The sequence below is a fragment of the Pelodiscus sinensis genome, chromosome 9 (assembly GCF_052426305.1).
Source record: "Pelodiscus sinensis isolate ZL-2025 chromosome 9, ASM5242630v1, whole genome shotgun sequence".
Classification (NCBI taxonomy): domain Eukaryota; kingdom Metazoa; phylum Chordata; order Testudines; family Trionychidae; genus Pelodiscus; species Pelodiscus sinensis.
In genome coordinates, this window is record NC_143060.1 from 10,025,968 (window position 1) to 10,046,780 (window position 20,813).

The following is a 20,813-nucleotide window of genomic DNA, read 5'->3' on the forward strand; positions in this document are numbered from 1 at the left end:
ATTTTTTTTCCATGAAAAATGATGTTATTGGCTTTAAACTATTAACTGCCGCTTCCCTCGGTTGCTTTTGCCATCTTTTACTTACAACTGTGACGGGGCATCCCAGCCCCACACTGGCCAAGGGGAGGCTAACCAGGCCTGCTGGGTTGAAAGGGCCCCTCCCTCATGGCCTTGCTGGGCATGCTCCAACTGCAGGCCTGGTATAAAGGCTCGAGAAGTAGCTCGGTTTGGGTGGACCTCCGAAGGGAAGGAGCTCCTGCTGGAGCACAGGAGCAGCCATCCTGGCTGTGGGAGCCCAAAGCGCCGCCCCAGCCAGAGCTACAGCCACAAGCACCACGCCGACATCTGCCACCACGCCCACCGCAGCTTGCAGCCAACCTGACCAGACACCACTGCTGCACCAGATGCCGCTGCCAGGCCTGCCCACACCGCTACCTCAGCAAGATCTGCATGCACAGGTGGGGCCTAGGCCGGTCAGGGGGACAGGGTAGCAAGCAGCCCAGGATGGGGAGCAGGAGGAGCCCCGGAGGACTCAGCACGTTTCGGGGAGAACTCCCTGCTGAGCCAGTGGTGGGAGCCACCCACTACTGATAGGGCCCAGGGCTGGGGCCCGGTGGAGAGAGAGGGCCCTGGGCCTCTCTACCCCACCCAGGGCCGGCCCAAGCCATTCGTGCGCCCCAGGAGAGCAGCGCCGCCCCTGGGAGTGCAGCGCATGCGTGGCCCCGCCCCGGGTGTGCAGCGCCCCCAAGCCACGGGTGCCCAGCACATGCATGGCCCCACCCCCATCTGGTCCAGCAGCCCCACGCAGTGCCCCCTACAATGGGGCACCCTGGGAGGTGGCCCAGTCAGCCTGTAGCTTGGGCTGGCTCTGACCCCACCACACCCTTATGCCCCCCCGACAAAGCATTAGAGACTTGTCCGCTGGGCCACATTGACTCTCCCCCCCCAAAGGGCATAGCGCATGCCAACCCTGTGATAGCAACACTTTCAAATCTTTCCTTCATTTTTATGTTTCTAGTCCCGTGACCACACCCCGATCCCCATATCATGTCATGTAGGATACAGGGGAAAGGCTGGGGCATTACTATCTATGGAGTTAGTGCCCCAACTGAATTTCCACTATATAGGAGATATCCCCTTCTGCTTTCAAAGCCGGCATCTTTCCCTGTAAGTCATGAGGAGTCAGTTCAAAGGCTAGCATCTTCTCTTATTGAGAAAGGGAATTGAAAAATGGACACAGACTATGGGATCTATCCAATTTTAGTCACAAGCCTTCTCAAAAGCTGAAAGATAGGAATCTATATCCTATATCCACCCTCTCAAACTTGGACAACATGGCATCTCTGTCCATCTGTAGCCAGACACGAACCCCATCTTGGTTTCCACCCCACCCCGCAGAGAGCAAGAGAAAGGCAGTCAGCCTTTGATGCCCTGGGAACACAGGTGTGCTGCCTGTCCCTGACTCTACCATAAACAGAAACCAGACAGTAAATGGGCTAGCTGACGATTGGGAGGCCTCCCGTCGCCGTGATGGCTAGTACCAGTAATTGACACGCCTGCACTGTCCCAGGAAAGGAATCTTCGCCCATCACATACCAGAGGTGCCCATTGTCTGCATTTTCCCAGGTGTGAATTATGCTTTGCACCCTTCGTGGGAAACTTGGCATTCAAAGCCATTTTTCCTAATTGGCCACTTAAGACCAGGAAGAAGCCTACATGACCCAAGGGGTATAAAGAGGGGTTTAGTAGCCCACCCCATTTGAGCTCCAATCATCTATACCTGCTGGCAGGTATTGATTGTCTCCCGAGGTCTGTGGGACGCCCAACCTCGTCCTACTTCTTCCCGAGGGATTGAGAGAAAGACGCTGGCCTCGCCAAGTCTGGAACGCAGGGGTGAGAATATATACCTGCTAGGTGTCTATTTGCATGCATTTAATAAGAGCTCAGAGAACCAGAAGGGTTTCATGGTACCTGTAAGTGACTTAGTCTAATTTCTGTCCTGTCCTTTGTAGTGGCTGTGTTATCTGTAACACAGCAGTAGCATTTAACAACTAAGTTTACCCTGTAACAATAAAATAGTAACTGTTTAAGCTTTAACCTGACTCCTTCAGTTGCTGTAACAGAACCAAGCACAATTTAAAAGAACTTCAGCCGGTCATAAGGGACTCACTGCCCTGACCGTCGGCTGACACCATCCCAAGGGATTAGTGGTCTATGTTCTACCCTGGTCTTCCTTGCTCGATCACAGGAGTCCAGTTTATACCAACACTGTGCCTCAGTGCCAATGTTGCTGGTTTCAGTCATCCAACCTCTTGTACACTAGGTCCCAGTGCTCCAGAGCTCTTAGCACTGCTGAACCATCGGTGGTGCCATCTCCTCAGCTCTCCACATGCCCTGTAAAAGAATGAGGAACTCCCTCAAGGTATTGGCTTAGGGCTGGTAGCCCCTTCTGCTTCTGGTCATCTGAGTGCAGTCAGTTCTGAAGTGAAGATCAGCCCTAGGAGCATGGTGTCAGGAAACAATTCTCTCTCCCCTCCCCATGTCATAGAACTATAGGAAACAGGGGGCTTCTCACACTTGACCACATCTAAAAGAATTAATAACTCTGCACAAGGCAGAGTATTGCTCATCCAGCTCATCAAAATGGGCCTGCCAAGGGCCATCACAGTCTTCAGGAAGCAACATTTCCCCGCCCCCCCATCATTCAGAGAGTTGCCATCACCTAAGGTAAGATTCTAATTTCTACATCTCAGATAAGCCAATACTTCTCAAAACAGCATTCCACATAGAGATACCCCAGCCCTACAGGTCTGACCGGAGTCTTGTGTGCCCCATTCACACACAATGTAAACAAGCATAGTGCCTCTTAAGCAAGCATTTGTTACACAGAGCGTCCATATGAAGTATTGCAATGGGGTTGCACTCACCTTTCAGACGCCCCGTCCCCACAGCCTAGTGCATGTTTTCCCCTCACTTTCTTTATGACAGCTCTTCGGTGACTCAGCCCTCTGTCCAAGTCGCACAGTGTCTGCAAAATACAACAAACCCCTTCCAGGGAAGGAGCCCAACAGGGCCTCTCTCAGAGCCCGCTGTAATGTCTCTCAGTTTGTCCCCACTCTGAGCGGAGCAGCACCCCTAGGGCTTCCTTCCTGAAGGAAACACCTTCACCCTTCAGGATCCAGCCCTTTGGCTGGGTCACAATAGCCCAATTCCTCCCCACCCCCGGCATGCCTGGAGATCCTCCAGTAGCTCAGTGAGGTTTTGGAGAAAAGGGAGAGGGACCCAATCCCACCCTCTAATCCAGGCCCCAGCCCAGAGACCCTGTAGATCAGCATCTAAAAAAAACAGCCTTGGCCTCTTCCCCCTGGCCCTCATCATCTTTGCCCTTACCTCAGAGCTCTGTTTTATTTGCTACAGGCTCGCCACACAGAGTTGTCTGTCTGTCTGTCTGTCTGTCCCCACCTTCAACCTTGGAGCACCACACAGCAAATGACTGGCGTGCTGCGCAGCAACTCCTTTTATATGGCCCTCCTGGCCCCCAATTGGCTGCTTCCCCTGCAGCCACTCTAACCTGCTTGGAGGACCTCTCTATTGCCTTTTTTTCTGACTGGACCTCAAAGCCTCCAGCAGGGGGCAGGGGTCTCAGGAGCATTCCCTCAGCGGTACGTTACATTTTATGTTGCCATAATTGCTATAAGTAAGTCAGGATGGCATGTTGGGGGCAGGCCTGTTAATGGCTCTGGATGGAGTGTGTGTTTTTATCTCACTGGATGCAGTCAACTGACAAATCACACAAAGTCATTACAGAAATGCCTTTTACCAGCTTCAGCTGCTGTCCTCTTGCTTGACTAGTCTCCTGTATTATGGTCTAGTACAGTAGTCACCAACCCATAGATCGGGATCTACTGGTAGATCCTGGAGCCTCTGACAGGCCATCCTGATGGGTTTGTCCCCCCGCCCCCAAACTCCATATGTGGGATCCCACCAATTTTGCAGGCCCAGGGTTCTGGTGCCAGCTGCGGGCCTCAGCTCCGTGGAGCAATGATGGGTACAGACAGAGATAAGGGGGTGCAGTTTAGCACCCCCCCACTCCAAAAACTGTTCTCTGCCTCTGCTTGTACGGGGCTCCAGCACCCCACTGGTTTGAGCAGGTGGTGCTTAGTGCTAGCCACAGCTGCCTAAGCAGCTCTTCTCTACTGGCACCCTCACCTTGTTCACGCTGGCCGGGCCCTTGCCTGTCCCCCCCACCTCAATTCTTCAGGGACCCCCTGTGGCTGGGCCGAGCTCTGCTCCTGCCTCTTGCCAGAGCAGGTCTGCAGAATCAGGCTTGGCCCCGGCCGCCTCCCTGCCCACTGCTCCGCCGGGTCTACACTCCCAGCGCTGCACCGACATAGTGGCGCTGCGGGCGCGCCCAAGTGCAGCCATTCCCATGCCGACCAGCTTGCTCCCAGCACAGGGAGTGCGAGTTTAGGTCCAGTTGCTCCGGGCTGTGCAGTTATGCTCATATAAAGCCGTTGTGCGCCCCTGTGGCAGCTCCCATCCAATTGCTTCCACGCTACCAAGGCTCTCGCCTCTATTTCTCCAGGGCTACGTCTAGACTGCAAGCCTCTTTCGAAAGAGGCTTTTTCGAAAGTATCTTTCGAAAAAGCCTCTTTCGAAAAAGAGCATCTAGACTGCAACCAGTACTTTCGAAAAAGCAAGCCGCTTTTTCGAAAGAAAGCACCCGGGCAGTCTGGATGCTCTCTTTCGAAAACGCCCTGTTTGCAGTCAAGAATGCCTTTTTTCGAAAGAGCACTTTCGAAAAAAGGCGTTCTTCCTCGTGACATTAGGTTTACCGCCGTCGAAAGAAAAGCTGCGTTCTTTCGATTTAATTTCGAAAGAACGCAGCTGTAGTCTAAACGCAAGTGAAGTTTTTTCGAAAAAACCCTTGAGTCTGGACACAGCCCAGATGTGTCCCCTCACAGTTAAATCGGATTCCACCGATCAGCTCTCTGCCCACTTACTTCTCCGTCTTAACTCCTCTCCCCACGGACAGTGTCCTTAATATTAAGGCTCCTGTCAATGCTCTTCAGGGAGGTAGCCGGGTTCGTCTGTTTCAGCAAAAAACCACTAAGAGTCCGGTGGCACTTTAAAGACCGACAACTTTATTATGCGCGTTCAAAACAGCTACATCGCAGCCCTGAGGAATTCACCTGTTATCATCTGTCCCGAGAATTCTTTGCGTGTATCCTTTTCCCACCGTAGGAACCTGGGAAATATCAATATTGGCGCTAGCTGAAATGACGGTTCATAAAAACAACGTTTTCAATTATTTTTTCTCGTTTTTCCTGCAAAGAAGTGGGAAATGTCCCAATGGTTAAATGGAAAAAAAAATTCAAAATCAAAACGGAATCTTTTCATGTTCTAATGTTTGGTTGCGCCCCTTTCTCTCTGGTTTTCTCCCTTTCCACCACTACACGCTTCCCTTTTTGCCACTGGAAAAAAACCGAGATCGAAGGAAGAAAAAAGGGAAGAAACATAAAACCAAAACCAAAAAAAATCGCAATCTCAAAAACCGCCAAAAAATAGTTTTAAACTTTGTGTCAACAATAAAAAGTTCGAAAAACTTTTTCCATTAATTGTCCAACTAAATTAATTAATTTCCCAAGTTCAGAACGAAGAACTTTGAGGCGCTTTAGGCAATGTTAATGCGACTGGCATTTTGCGCCAGATTCCTCTCTGGTGTCATTCATGCGGTGTTTGGTTCCTTACTTCTGTTGCCATCTAACATCGTCACTCCCCTGGGTGTGCTGACACTCAGCCAAACGAGGGATGCCGTGAGCTCACATAGTTTCTTTAGGCGATCATGCTCCCCTAGGTCACAGCGGCCAAAGGAACAAGTGTGGGTGAAAAGTGCAGAAGTCACTCGCCTGTTGTCCACATTCAAATATGTCAAATATGTGTCTGCTATTATTTTTGCATATGGGCAATGCTGCGATTGCCCGTGGGGTGTTACCAGATCACACAGGGACCACGGGGTGCCTCTGTGTAGCACCAAGGCAGGGACCCACACGACCACGAGTGGGAAAGGAAATTTCAGCCTGGCTCGTGAATGGCAAGGGAGAGAGACAATCTCGCTGTTCACTGGTGATTCCCCACCCGCCTATGAAACACATACCCGGGGAGGGAGACACCTGCGCTCCCAGCAATTGTGGAGGGGACAGAAGAAGAGGAGAAAAGTTTCTGTCCGGATTTATTATTTCCACCGAACTCGCACCCCGAACTCGCAGGCAGCGGTTTTATTGAGATCCTGCGCGGTAAGCTAAGGCTCTGGGGGCTGGAATACACTGAGACAGGCCAGGCCAGGAGACCAAACCCCCGCGGGGTGACACTGGCAGTGTATCCCCCTCTCCCCAAGCCCGGCGACGTGCGAAAGTGACTTGCTCTGCGGATGCCTGAGATCGATGCTTTCCTTCGCCCCCACGCTCCGGATTTCCCGGCGCTGGGAGGCCAAAGCGATGGAGACTCGACACCCATTTCCCCCTGTCGCGTAGGCTTCCCGTGTCAAGCCCACGAGGCGTGGAACCACGGCAAAGATGTGCCCCGCTGCTCCCCACGCGCGCCGCGCGCAACCCCGGGCTGTAGCAGGGATGCGAGCCACTTGCGAGAAGGGCCAGCAAACGAGGCCCCGGTGTGACTCGCGGGTCCTTTCTCACCCCTCCGGGCAGGGAAATCGCCGCCGCTGCTGCTGCTGCTGCTGCACGGAGGATTTGAGAGTCCTGGAGGTGCCTGGCGCCTTCCAAGAGGAGGGATTATTTTAAAAGACTGTCACTACTGAAATGAATAACAGCCCTCCCCGCTCTCCTGGCTTCTTGCGCTGCCTGGAGCACTTACACGCGCCCCTGAAGTGCGTAGAGTTTGCCCCCCAAACTTCCCCAGCAAGAGGGGTGCTTGTTGTTGTTGTTGTTCTTGGGCCCACTCGGAAGTTCTGACATCTCCCCCACACACACACCTTGTAACTTCTGCCGTTGCGCTAAACTAGCGCCTCGCCGCTGGCTGAAAATACCGCGCAGACTCTCCAATGCGCCCTGACCGTGGAAGCTGGGGGCCCAAGGCTCTGCTCCCTGCTGAGCGCTCATTAGGAAAGGCCGAGTGAGCGGGACATATCCGGAGGGAAAATCTCCCACCCTGCTTGATGGAAAGCAGAACACACCTTCAGTTGACAAGAAATACACCGCCTGCCGTAGAACTGGCACTTGTGGCCAGGCGCACGGCCGGCCTGCGCAGCGCACGGCCTGGGGTGGCATCCACCCGGCTCCCCACCACGCGGTTTCATTCCCTGCGCCCGGCCGGGTTAGGCAGCAGATTGGGCGCCGGACGGGCACGTAACAAGGCAAGGGGAGGGGAGACCCGTTTGCGCTACAATTCCCCGTATTTAAAAGGGTGGGTTTCGAACGGCTGATTTGCCCTGATGCCCCCGGTCCCAGGGCACCCGGGTGCTGCAGAACCTGTTCCAGGCGCGCTCTCCTTTGGCTGCGCCGTGGGTTCTGGGAAGGTGACGGAATGTCAACTCGCTACTAAATGGTTAGTCTAATTTGCTCTGTATTGTGCTGTGGATTAGGGCTGATTCCTTTTAAACGCCAGCGCAGCGCATATAACTGCGGGACGTGTCCCACTGTATGTACAGCAGCCTCGGCTCCAGCCCCGCCGCTTCCTCAAACCGGCGGCTTAAGATTTAATTAACAGGGAAGTTTGCTCGCGCTCGTTTGCAGCCTCGCTCCTCCGCCTCGCACATCATTTATAGGCAGCTCCGCGGATTTTTGTTCAGGGGCGAGTATTTCATGTCACTCGAAAAGGGGAGCGGGATATTTCGCACCTTGCCCCAGGCAGCGGATGCAAACTCAACCGGTGGGGGATTGGTGTGTGTCCAAGCAGGGTCTTACTTCAGTGGGCACAATGTATCCGCTTTAAAAAAAAAGTTAACGGCCTAAACTATCCATATGAAAGTTAATCATGATGCTCCTCATTACGGGCCGTACAAACCCAAGCTCAAGCCAACCTCCAAAAAACAGCAACACTTCGGGTAAATTGCCCTGGTCGGCTAACTCCACAAGAATGGCTTTTCTAATTAAAAAGGGAGCGGAGTTAAACCAACAGCTCCTAAGCCCCTCTCAACAAGGCTAGAAAGGGAGAAATGTGGCGACCCGATTTCTTGAAAGAGCAGCTCTTTGTAGCCCATTCATAATCCCAGATATGGAAACTCATCCTGGGCAAAGTCAGCTGCCAAAAGAAAAAAGTTTATTCAGATGCTCAAAGTCCATCTCTCTCTCTCTTTTTTCCAGTCTACAATAACCCTGGCGCTTTATAACCAAACAGACAACTCCTTTTCCAATTAAAGTGGAATTAGGAAACTCAATCAAATTAGCTCACTATTAAAGCCCTTCTTTATTAAACCGTTTTATTGTAGTAATATTAAGTTTCACCCACTCTTGGAACACGAGACTTTAAAAAGTTTCCCTTGTGATATTGATTTGGCTGCTCTCAGGTTGGAGCGGGGTCAAATGTATTTACCTAGGTGTAATCTGTAATATTTACTCCCCAAAAGAACAATCTTAAAATTGTAGCCAGCCTGATCCATTGCGAAAGGCAAGGAAGAAACGTATGGTACTCGCTATAGTTCTTTGATTTTACCCCTGGGCTTCTTTCAATAACCATGAAGACACGCATTTCGTCTCATACACACCAATATATTAACTGGTTTATAGGAACAGCACTGTCAGTTTCAAGCCAATGTTTACACAGTTATATTTGAAGTGAGAAAGTAAACAGTCCAGCTGTGCCACAGAACAGTTTGGTGGGATTAGGTTTCCATACCAACCAACTTTGGGAGCTTCTACAGTCTTAATTCAACCATGCACTGAACTTGTTCTTTGTGAGTAATAGTTTTCCTGGGCCAAACGCTCCCAGGATAGATAAGAAAATTCCCTCCTCCCTGCCCAATACTTTTTTTTTTTTTGGTGGGGACGCTGTAGGAAGCTTTTGCTGAAGCTCATTCTTATGTAGATTTAAATAGGAAAAATAGCATATTTCTTCGATTTGCCTTCAAGTATAATCGGACGCTATGTTGCCAATGCGAAAACCCTTCCACAAATTGGTTTTGTTTTGTCCGAGTTGATTCCTTAACTAAATAATTATTCTATTTAAACAACCTGGCCTGAAGGCAATTTATTATATTATCATTATCGCTATGTGCCGGCCCTTATCTTGATCATATAGAAAGCAATTGAAAATCTGCAGTGCAGTTATCGAACGAAAAGAAACTGGATGATCCAGCATCTATATGCAAGAACGAACGCACCGGGTAATTTAACAAAATTCTTTGCCTTTCCCTGGGATAGTGTCAAATTGTCTACATACGAGGAAGAAATCAGCAAGCCCCACACTGGAAAACCTCCTTGATTTTACCAATGCACGTGGAGAAAAATGCACTTGAAATTTTTTTCTAAACCAATAAAAAATGAAGAAGTAGAAAGAAAATGATTTGACGCGTCGATGGACAAATAAATCTCTCCGGTCCCGTGTGCTGCGTTTTGGGATATATTTTTAAATGCATAGACTTTCATCAGAGTGTCTGCTTCCACCGCGAGATAAAATGTAGTAAAGATGTTCAGAATGTTCCTAAATGATTTGCACTCATCTGCCTTAAATATTGACTTTCCTCGTTCCCGGGGTTTGCCACAAACTTGGTTCCGCCTTCTAATAAAATATCACTTGCCATGTGCCAGGCTGATTTTAATAGAAAATAACATTTATTTCTAGTATTTCTATGAAATGGAAACACAGAAAGTAATTGTTAGAAACAGCAAGAAGTTTGCTACATCGGAACCAGAAAGCAACGAGCCCATTAAATCGTTATACAGCATCGGCGGCTGGGTCCTACGGACAGTTACAAATATATCTACTTTCCAATGGTATATACAGATTATAACATTTGTTGGAAGGGGGAAGGCTTTTCCGTTTTACAATATATTGAATCTATGGAACGGGTAAGTATTACAATGAGAGCTGGCTAACCTTTCGCTTTAATACCCAAGTTCACCTACAAGTTACATTAATAACTTAATTTTCCATTTTATAACATTATACACTTGCTAGTATACATACACGTGTATGTATGTATCTATATGTACGTGTGTGCAGACACACACACACACACACCTCACAATGCACCAAGGATATCCATGCTTATGGCCATAAGCAACAAAGAGAGTGACACACAGCTCCACAATGAAAGTGCACCTTGATCACCTTTTTTTTTTTTTTTTTTAATACACCTATTAGTTTCCATCTTTGCGCCCACGCCCGGCTCGGCACCCGGGGCTGGAAGGGGACGCGGATGAGCCGGGCTCCGTGGAGTGAGTCCCCTTCGCTCCGGAGAGGGGCGCGCTGGTTTGGCAGCTGTCAAGAGAGGGAGCGAGGCGGCTGCGGCCGGCCGGGCGCTGCTCCCCAGCAGGGGGCACCGTCTATGGCTTCTCGGGGGTGTTGTTGACCATGGGCCCGTAGAGGCCGCCGGAGTAGACCTGCTCCTTGTGCACGGCGGAGCGGTCCCGCATGAGGTCGCTGAAGGCGTAGTCCATGGGCGGCCGGAAGCCCAGCGTGGGCATGAGGCCGGCGGTGGAGTAGGGCGCCATGAAGGCCAGTCCCCGGCTGTGCGCCGAGTAGGCCAGGCGCAGCGGGTTGAGGCCCAGGTGGGTGCCCAGCGGGTAGGCGCTGGCCTCGGCGCCGAAGTGGCTGGCGTTGGGCTGCAGGGGCGAGAAGGCGGAGCGGCTGCCCAGCGTGCCGATGGCCGGGCTCATGGCGCCCGCCAGCAGGGGCCGGTGGTGGGCGGCGGCGGCGGCCGGGCTGGGCTGCAGGGCGCCCTCCCGGGCCCAGCCCTCGTCGGGCGCCTTGTCCGGGCCGCGGTTGTTGAGGATCTGCTCGATGGCCTGCACCACGTCCCCGCCGCAGCCCTGCAGCACCAGCTCCAGCACGCTGCGCCGGTGCGCCGGGAAGACGCGCGTCAGGATGTCCAGGGGAGTCCGCTGCCGCCCGCCGGCCGCGGGCGACGGCTCCTGCTCGTCCTTCTCCGCCTCCGAGCCCGAGTCGGAGCCCAGCGGGCTGATGGAGCCCGGGCTCTCCTCGCCCTCCTTCGGCCCCTTGGAGACGGGCGAGCTCAGGAAGGACTCGCCGTCGCCGTTCTCCGAGCCCGAGCCGGGGCGAGCCTCGGGGGAGGAGGTGCCCGGCGCCGACTCGCCGTCCGGGGACAGGGGCTTCCCACCCGCCTGCTGCGGGGTCACGGCCCGGCTGGGCAGCAGCGTCTTGGGGAACAGGTCGAACTTCTGCAGCTTGGAGTCTGCAAGGGAAAGCAGAGGGCCCAGTGAGTGCGGCCCCCCTAGGGAGAATTGGGCTGGCGCACCCGCAGATGCAGCCATGGCCATGCAAAGAGAAAGGGGGGAGGCTCGGATCCTGCCCTGTAGGGCTACGGCCTGGACTCTGGATTGGACCCGCCCCAGCATCTTTTCCACACACATACCCCGGCCTGAAGCAAAGAGATGCCCCCTCTGGTCCTGGACCCAAGCTTGAAACCAATCACCTAGTGCGGGGTTTCCAGCAGCTTCTTCATCTCCCCACCCCCACCCCCATCCCTATAAACCAAAGAGGATAACATGATTAGGCAGGAAGAATGGATGGATAGATAACTATGTATGGAAGGAAGGAGATGGATGGATAATATGTATGGGGAGAGAAGGAAGGATAGGCAGAGGGATGTGTGTGGGGATAGACAGATGGAGTGTATAGGGATGGATAACTGGGGTGTATGGGGTTACGTAGGCTGGATAAACAGATGGGTATGTGAGGATGGATGGTTGGCTATGGTGTATTGGGATAGAACAGATTCTGTTTATGTCCATGGATGGATGTGTATGGAGATGGATAGATGCAGGGATGTATGGGGTTGGATTTATGGGATAGATGGTTGAATGGAGAGATGTGTATGGGGAGGGAGGAACAAGTAGAGGGATAAATGGGGATAGAAAGGCAGATATAGATAGATGGGAATGGATGCCATGCAGTGGGCTAGGTAGGTTAAATTATGTGTTGGGGGATGGATGAGGGATAAAACAGAGGAGGGCACGTGGGGAGGAACAGACAGAGATGGGGTACATGGGGATACATTTTGAATGAACGGGTGGCTAGATAGATGGGCGATGGATGGACGGGGTCCCGCGGCAGCCCCTGCTTGGCTGTCCTGGAGAGGAGCTTGGCTGTCCTTACCCGAGCCCCCAGCGCCTCCCTCGCCGCTTGCCCCGCTGCAGACGGAGCCGAAGACCTCATAGGCCGGCCGGGGCGGGATGATGCCGTTGGCCGCGGCCAGGGCCAGCCCCTCGGCGGTGCCGTAGAGCAGCTGGAGCTCGCGGGCCTCGTTCTCCTCCTGCGCCTGCTGGCGGCGCAGCGCCACTTGCGCGGCCATGACGCGCTGGCGCTCGGCGATGAGCGTGCACTTGGCGCACATGCAGTCCTTCCAGCGGCAGTAGCGCTTGTGGCCCTTCAGCGCCGACACCACCCCGTGGTTCCGGCACCGGGCGCACTTGGGCGTGCGCGGGTACTTCTCGGCCGCCCGCAGCAGCAGCGGCGGGGCGCGCAGGAGGCTGCCGGCCACGCTCACCGGCAAGCTGGCGGCGGCGGCTGCGGCAGCGGCCGCCACGGAGCTGGGGGGCACCGGAGGGGGCGCCGAGGGGACGCTGGGCATTTCCGATCTCAGCTCCATCCTGGCCACTGGCTCCCCAAAGCCCGGAACACAAGCAACCCGGCCCCCCAAACAGTGACCCCTCAGACAGCCGGGGAGTCCCTCCCGTGCCTAAAGCTGGGCGCCCGACGCTCCCCGGGGCTCTTCCACCAACGCCCCGAGCTCTCGGTGTCCGCCCGCGGGCCGACAGGTTACACACCCGGGTCGCTAGGAACAGCGGGGAGCCACCCTAGCGCCCCAGCCCCGCTCCGAGTCCCTGGCCTGCACACGCCCGCACATACGCGCCCGAATTGCTTGCAAAACGCCCTACAGCCTCCGGCCCTTCTCCGGTCCGGTCACTCGAGAGCAAATCGCTGGGCCCCCGGCTCCTGCCAGAGGAGAGGGAGTTGCAGCCCCTTTGCCCCGCTCCTGTCCCTGCGCCCCTGGCACGGCGCAGCCAAGCCCGTGTGCTCCGCCCCGCAGAGCGCGCCAGACCCCGGCCGGGCTGGAGTCCCCTGGCTCACACCTGTCCGCTTCCTGCCGCCAGACACAACACGAGCGCCTTTAATTTTAGTGTCTTTTAAAAAAAATGTTTCACCCGCCTCCGGTTTCCCCCTGCCGGGCCCTCCTGACAGGGATCGCCACCGAGTCAGGGAGACCGCTGCATCCTGAGCCCCGCCAGGAACGGTGTCCAAAAGGAGCAAACCGTGTCGCACGCCGACCGTCCTCTGGCCAAACCGAGCCCCCGCCAGCGGCCCAGGGCAGCTCTGGCCCCTGGCGCGCGATTTGCCCCCCGCGGAACAAGGGCGCAAACTCACCGCGCAGAGCCGCCTAAAACCAACCCGCAGCAGAACGCAACGCGCGCCCTGGGCGCAGGGAGCCGCCACGTCCAACTTCCCCCGGCGCGCCCGGACAGAGCCTCGTCCGCCCTCTCGACTCACCTCCCCGCCCGCCCCCCGGGAAAAGCCAGCGGCGCCGAGCCCCAGCGCCGAGCCCCCGCGCTCCGCTCAAGTCCGCATGTGTGACACTCGCGGGCCGAGAGGTGCCAGGAGATAGCGATCTCCGCCGAGCCGCCCGCGACCACTTGCTCTATTGTTGCGCCTTACGGTTCCATTAGACAACATTGGACAACAATGTGGCGCCTGCTATTGGCCAGGGGAGGGACGAGTCCTTTTGATTGGCCACTTGCTTGTCTACAGTGTCCGCCCGAAGCGTCTCTCCAACAAACTGAGCTGTGAAGAAACTAGGAGGGTCCTACAAGGAAGTTGCATTGGGAAAAAAAATCATGACAAATAGTTTCTGTGTGTGTGTATATAGTTTGTGTGTGTGGTGTGGTGCGTGGGGGGGGTACGTGGGGGGGGGGTACGTGTGTGTGTGTGTGAGAAAGAGAGAGAAATTTGTCTGATTTTCTCACTGCTTAGTAATTTTTAAATCCACTCAAAATCCTTGCCAATTGTTTGTGTGGTTTGCACTTCAGATTTTCCACCAAGTCACTTGTCACAAAGTGGGTGGGGGGCAATATATCATGCGAAGTGACAATTCAATTTCAAGCGCCTCCTGTTCCCCCCCCCCCTACACACAGACACAGACACACAGCGATTTTGTTGTATAGTAAAACCTAACTTTTTTTTACTCGCTTTGCAACTGCAGGTGCATTTGACCAGTACAGCTGCAATAGGTGGTAGTTGAGAGGTGAGTATGATTTTTTTCGATTTTTATTTAATTTAAAAATACAGAGAAATACAGGGTCCCCAACATTTCGTTATTTCTCCCCTAGCTTGACTGACTAGCTGTGTGTTTAATAACAAATGCAACAGGTTCTTCTTTTGAGTCTCCTCGGGACGACTCAAACACGGTGTCTGTATCCTTGAACTACTGGGCTTTCATACTGGTGATTGTGTAACCGCTAAGTTTTGAGTTGACGTTAGCTACCCTGAGTCCCCATCATCCGCCTTGGCAATCCGTTTGCCCAGAGGAGGTAGCAGGTTTGGGATTTGGATGGGCAGCTTGTGAAGTTAACGCAGCTCTCCTTTTCTGGAAGGAATAATTTGGCTGAAGTTTCCATCTCTGTGTCCCACTCGAAGGAGCCTGCATGATGAATACTCATGATTATTGTGTTAAATTATTGTGCAGTTTGCGTTGCCTTCAACGTGTTGATAATGATGATGAAGGAAAACCCAAGCGCACGTTGAGGACTGGAAAGTCGGGAAAGAGCTAGAGCTCTTGAGGTCTTTAGGAGGGACGGTGTCACCTCTCCGATCTTGCTGACACTGCTCAGCCGAAAAAAGCGCTGAGTTACGCGCATGGTAGTGGCAAATTGTATCATGAATGTTCGGAATAGTTTGGGTGAAAACCTCGGGCTCCCAGCGGAGTGTGTGAGGAACGAAAATAATTTCGTTCACTTTAATTTTTTAACCTCCCCCAACTTCCTTGGAGGGTATTAAAATGCCAATTTGACAATGTAAGGGGAGAGATGATCCTCCTGGGCGTTTTTGCGGGCGCTTATCTGCAGAATAGCAGCGGATAATTCACTTCCTTTGTCGCCGTTCTTCTCTTTCCTGGAAAACGCAATTTGCAAAGCATCGCCTCTCGCAGACACACTGATATTTGCCTGGCGTCTGCATCATTTTTTCTTACTTTGAAAATAAAAGTATAACCTTTCCCATCGGACGGCTGGGGCTGGGTGTTGAAAGCTGCCACCCGCTTCTCGAAGCTAGGTGTCATAACACCTTTATTTAATGCAGCCAAGAAGTCAAAATAGCTGCTTTAATTTTATCTGCAACCACTCATTTTATTCTCCGGGGAGAATTTATCAGAGCTCCGGGTGCGGTTGGAAATTCGTTTAATTAGACCGGACGGAATGGGAAACGTTTCTATGATATTTTATCCTGTTTCCCTTCTTCCTCGCAAAGTCATTCCGTTACTTGTTTGGTTTTATATTTTATCTGCAAAGAGCCCCCGAGGCGGTCTGAGATCGCTACCAAACCCAGCGCACAGCCTATGTGTATGCCCCCTCTCTCTTCCGTTTCAGCTTAAATTTAAAATAGAGGGTTTGATCACACTTCGCATGTATGTGTTTTGAAATGGCCTCATCTATTATATAAATAGTTTGGCGACGATTACGGCAAAAACAGCCACTCACAAACTAGCTACTGGGATTTCAAAACAAATTTTTGCAGGAATTCATCAAATTGTCATCCCTCTGGTGAGATTAAAAGAACGGGAATAATATATACACCTACTTAGATATCTCTCTATGATATATTGCATCATACATGTGTGGCGAGATATATATATATATAAATTTATACTATATGTACACAATAGCATATAATATAGGAATATGTATTTACACATATTTTATATATATATACTCTGGATTCCAATTAAACACATCTAGATTTCCCTTCCCACTTCCATCCATTTCGCATTTGGACTAGCTCCGTTGTTGATCCAACATCTGAATAGTGGCTATTTATTACAAAAATATGTTTACTCGCAGAGGGTGTAAAGAGGCCCTAGGTAGCAGCACGTGGTTGGAAATAATAAGTAATTGTTAAAAGCGAACGTGATATAGCGCTTGTTTTTACTTATCCATTGACTCCCCTCCCGTTGCAAACGCATGCACATGTGTATACACAGATACACGTAGAAATCGTCGGTGCATGTGAGTATTAAGAGTACGCTCTACTGTTTATGTCTAAACATAACTTGTTTCGAATTCATCTTGGCAAGAAAGCGCCCTTGTTAGACAGGAACTATTCGTTGCTCTACACCCGAATCTCAGCACAGTAGTGAAAGGGTAAATCAAACGGCTCCTTTCTCTTTTCCCTCTTTGGTTTCTTGTGGACATTGGCAGCCTAGGGGTGTTTTTTTAAGTGCCTTTAAAGGGTTTAAAAGCCCAGCCTCGCTTTTTACTGGAGATTTTAACAATCATCATTTCTTGCCCCCCCCCCCTGCTTTTTTGGGGGGTGGGGGATGTCTTCTGTCCTGCAATGTACGCCACCCCCCAGCCAGATCCTGGAGCCGATTCAAAGGTTTTATTCAAACAAAATAAAACTGGCAGTAAATTAGATCAATTCTGCATCCCCTCTAATCAGCGGTACCTCCTCGCTTTCACAGTTTGCCATTGAGCTCCTCAGGGCCCGTGATGGTGCAGGGGGTTTCGCTGTACACTTCTGGCCACGGTGCTGGCAGAGCAAATACGGGTGAAGGGAGGGCTGTGTTATGCGCTGTTTATTTTCCACGGGGTCTCTTTTGTACTTGACCAAACACAATAAAATCGCCATCTCTCTGGTCTTGTGTGTGTGTCGATGCGATGGTCTGTGGGCGAACCCGAAGAGTATCACTCTGTCCAGTGTCATTGGGGGGGGGGGTGGCAAATCCAGATTTACACACCTAAGAAAATGCAACCTCTCTGGCTTTGGCGGCTATTTCCACTCCCTTTAAGTCACGAGGAGGGCTTGTGGTTTTGTTTCCACCGGGAGCTGAATTTCTTTTTGTGTGCCCGAGTTGCCTGGACCCCTGGAAGTGCAGGCACAAACTCCGGTGTCTTTCACCTTGGCTAGTTTGAAATGCGGATCCGGCCCAAGCGTAGGTAAGGGTGCTGTCCCCAGTGCGCACTGGAATGGGGACAAGTAGGGGGGACTTGAGCTGGGTGTATTTTTCCTTATTCCCCCCTCCCACACCCGGCCCGTGGTGCAGAGTCTGAGCCGAATTGCTGCTCTCTGGCAGTTTCAGGGAAGCACCGTCCTTCAGCTGCGAAGTTTGGGCTCCTGGATGTAGGGTGCTTCCCAGCTGCCCAAAGCAGGCCTGCTGCTGGTCGGTGTGACGCGCCCGGCCACTTTTCGCAGAACGCCTCTCGATCGTGTCACTACAATGAGGTCCTTTTGGCGAGTTTTACTTCCTCTTTTCAATCCGCCTTTGACCCGGGAACAAACTTCCCATGCCAGGCCGAGAAAGGCTCGGGCCCCTGACAGCGCTTCTGATCCGTGTGGACAAATCCGTTTCCAACCGAGGGGACATGCTAGGAGCTCAGCTTTCGGATTTCCCGAAGAGGCTCGTAGGAAAAAAAAACTTTCCTTCCTTAAAAGTCGAAAGAGAGAGCGGGGACTATTTCGTGGGGTTTTTTCCTCCTTAAATAAGAAGCCCCATTACTAATTATGAGCTAATTTGGTTGAATCCGGGAGCCTTGAAAACACGGGAAGGGTTAAATTGCCCCCCTCGGGTTTAATTACATACAACTTTTGAGACACAACGCTAAAAAGACTTCGTATTGATCCAGGCCCAGTGCTCACATCGCCCGCGAATGCAGCTTGTTTGGTTCCAAGCATTCTTTAGCTTGGCCGTTGCTACACCGCAAAACCTGAAGGTAACTGCAGGCAGCGGGCAGGCAGCAATCCCCAAATACAGTAATAAAATCTTAATTAAAAAGAGCCCTTTCATTGGATGGAGGGGGGGGGAGAGAGCAGAGCGCGGTAGCCAGCATGCCAGAGAAATATAGTTCTCGATTAGTGTATTTTCATCTCGTGCTTAGCAGTAGACAGTTTGTAAGTACCTGCTAATGTTAGTGCTCTTTCAGGTTTCAATTGTTCTAGGGGGGGTTGCCATTGACTTTTTCATTATTTACCTACTGAATCAAAGTAAGCAAATGCCATCTGTTTCCCTGCAGCTATCATCTTCACTTTTAATTATCCGCCCAGCAGCCTAATAGAGATGATATTAAACTAAATCTTTTTGACATTAAAAGTAATTATCCCCAAACCAATATTGCAAGAATGAAAATTACCCTCCCCCACTAAAATGTACATTGGCTTCCCCCTCCCCCCACGGGTAACCTCGCCAGCGCACTGAATGGTGGAGGAGAGATTCCGTTAGTGGGGCGCCTCCATGTTTGAACCCTTTGGGATTAGTGGACTCTGCTCCCTAGCGGGGAAAGTGCGGCTGAAGTGGAGAGCAATGGAGCTTGTGAATGGCGAGGGATGGTTTTCCCCTCGTCCCCAGCCTCGCCGTGTTTTCGATCTGTTGTCTCCTTTCGCATCACTTCGTGGTTCTTCACTCTAGTGGGGAAAGGCAGCGAGCGGATGTCTTGAATGCAGCCCTAGGCATCCACCCCTACTGATACCTGAACTCAACCCAGCCCCGACCCTTCTGCGTTGCAAATGGAAAAGGGAAAGTCTTGCCCCGTTCAGCTGCAGCATCCAGGGGTCGGTGGTTCCCGTGACGTTAGGAATCATAATTAAAGGAAGGAAGGAAGGAAGGTGCCTTGTCTGGCAGATGGCCCCTGGGTGCGTTACCTCCACCCAGTCATTTCACTTACAGACTCAAACTTCTCTGCGGTTCCTCCTTCCACTCGCTTTCGCGGGAACCGGAGACGCGTCCCCGGTTCCCTTCAAATATGTGCTAAACTGAGCTAATTTTAATTGCATGTTTCAACTTTGCTAATTAAATAGAGTGGTCTAATTAAAAGTGACTAGGGAACAGTTTTAATTCAGCCGTCTACTTTTTTAACAATCCATTATGCAACAAATCCCGCGTAAGCCCTTCCTTTAAAGAGCTACAGATGATTGAGTTTTTACACCTTTTTACACGCTCACAATGGGGGGACTTGACCCAACATATGTAGCACCGCGGCTCTGCCCCCGTGGCTCCCTGGTGGGGCATTGGAAGCGGCCTGTCTAGCTGCTTTTGCCCCGCCTGAGCGCGGCTGGACCCCGGATTGCCTCCTAGGGGCTCCCAGCTGGACGTGCTGAGACTGTTAGCCCCGCGGAGGTTAAAGTAGCAGATCCCCAGGACAGCAGAGCAGGAGTTGGGGAGGTGGGGGGGGGGGGACCGGTCTCTTTACACGCTTCATCTCTTCACCAAGTGCTCATTAGGTTGTTAACCTCTGGTTCACATGAAAGGGGCCTGCGATGAATCCCCTCGCGAACAATTGGGAGCATCCCCCCCAGGCACGGAACAAAGCCCTTAAAATAACTGCCCGCCAAAGCCTTTAGTTGTTACTCTACAATTTCTTCGCCTCCGGGCGCTTGTGCTCGTCCCCGGCAAAGTGGGGGCTGCGCTGCGGGCCTTTGATGGTGACCCAGGGGCCCCTGTCATGGCTAAGCGGGGTCTGGGATTGCCCGGGGGAGAGGGGGAATCGGCGTTTTAAGGGAGGGGAGGCGCCCTCCGCGCAGAGACACCGGGGAGCGGTGGCCGAGCGTGCGAAGCGCAGCTCCGGGGGAAAGGAGACGCCGGCGGCGGGGGGTTGCGCTGCGGGGCGAGCGGGCCAGGCGGGGACCGCGTAGATCGGCCCAGGGAAGAGCGAAGCGCCCCCCGCCCCCGCCAGTCTCCGGGGCAGCCCCCGGCCCCGGCCCTGCCTGCCACGCGGTGGGGAGGGAGGCAGCGAGCGCTGCAGGTCCCGGGCTCCGGCGGCCCCTTGGCACGCACGTGGCCGGGCGCCGCAGCCCGGCTCCCCCAGCTCCGAGCGCGCCGGTGGGCGGCTACGTGCGGGAAGCGTCCCCGTCCCGTCCCACCGCGCTTGCTCCCTTACAGCCCCCGGCGAGCCCCTGGGGCCGGGATCAGCACGAGGGGCAATTTCCTGTCGCCCCGCGGGGCGGGTGAAGGGCGCTTGCCGGGCCGGGGCGCCCTGCGCGCAGCGCTGCGAAGCGAGCGGGGCCGGAGCGGCAGATGCAACAGTTTGGGCACGAAGTGTCCCAGCCAAGGCGGGCGCCTGGCGGGGAACGCGGGTTTTCCCAGGGTGGGAGCGAGCTTGGGCTCGCCGCTCTCTGGCCTGCGGCTGCTTCCCTGGGGCAGGCGGCTAAATAGCTCCCTGGGGTCACTGGGAGGCAGCGACCTGCGCGGCTGCGGGGCCTGCGCTTGGCTTTGCGCGCCACCTTACACCCCGTGCGCACGTGTCTCAGCGAGCTACAGCGTGTGTGTGAGAAAGAGAGATCATCGTGGCGTGGGTGGGTGCGATGATCATAGCTTGCAGTGTGTATGTGAATACGTTTGTGTGATCACCATAACCTGCGGTGAGTGAGTAATCAATGGGGCCTGCTCTGTGTGTGTGATCACCGGGGCCTGCGCT

The 20,813-nt window shown here is 53.1% G+C and overlaps 1 protein-coding gene across 1 annotated transcript; it reads right to left on the minus strand.

The window, feature by feature from the left end:
• Window positions 1–9,766: 9,766 nt before the first annotated feature.
• Window positions 9,767–13,829, minus strand: DMRTA2 (DMRT like family A2). The gene is made up of 2 exons (XM_075935952.2): window positions 12,295–13,829; window positions 9,767–11,371 (listed from the first exon to the last, which is right to left on the minus strand). Exons 1-2 carry the CDS (start codon window positions 12,785–12,787, stop codon window positions 10,503–10,505), a joined length of 1,362 nt encoding a protein of 453 aa, XP_075792067.2. The 5' UTR covers window positions 12,788–13,829; the 3' UTR covers window positions 9,767–10,502.
• Window positions 13,830–20,813: the final 6,984 nt, after the last annotated feature.

What these genes read in the sequence shown, in the direction of transcription:
- DMRTA2 (XM_075935952.2), bottom strand. Translation starts at nt 12,787, where the DNA reads ATGGAGCTGAGATCGGAAATGCCCAGCGTCCCCTCGGCGCCCCCTCCG. An exon ending in GGGAGGCGCTGGGGGCTCGG is followed by an intron (nt 11,372 to 12,294) that starts GTAAGGACAGCC and finishes TTTCCCTTGCAG; the next exon opens with ACTCCAAGCTGCAGAAGTTC.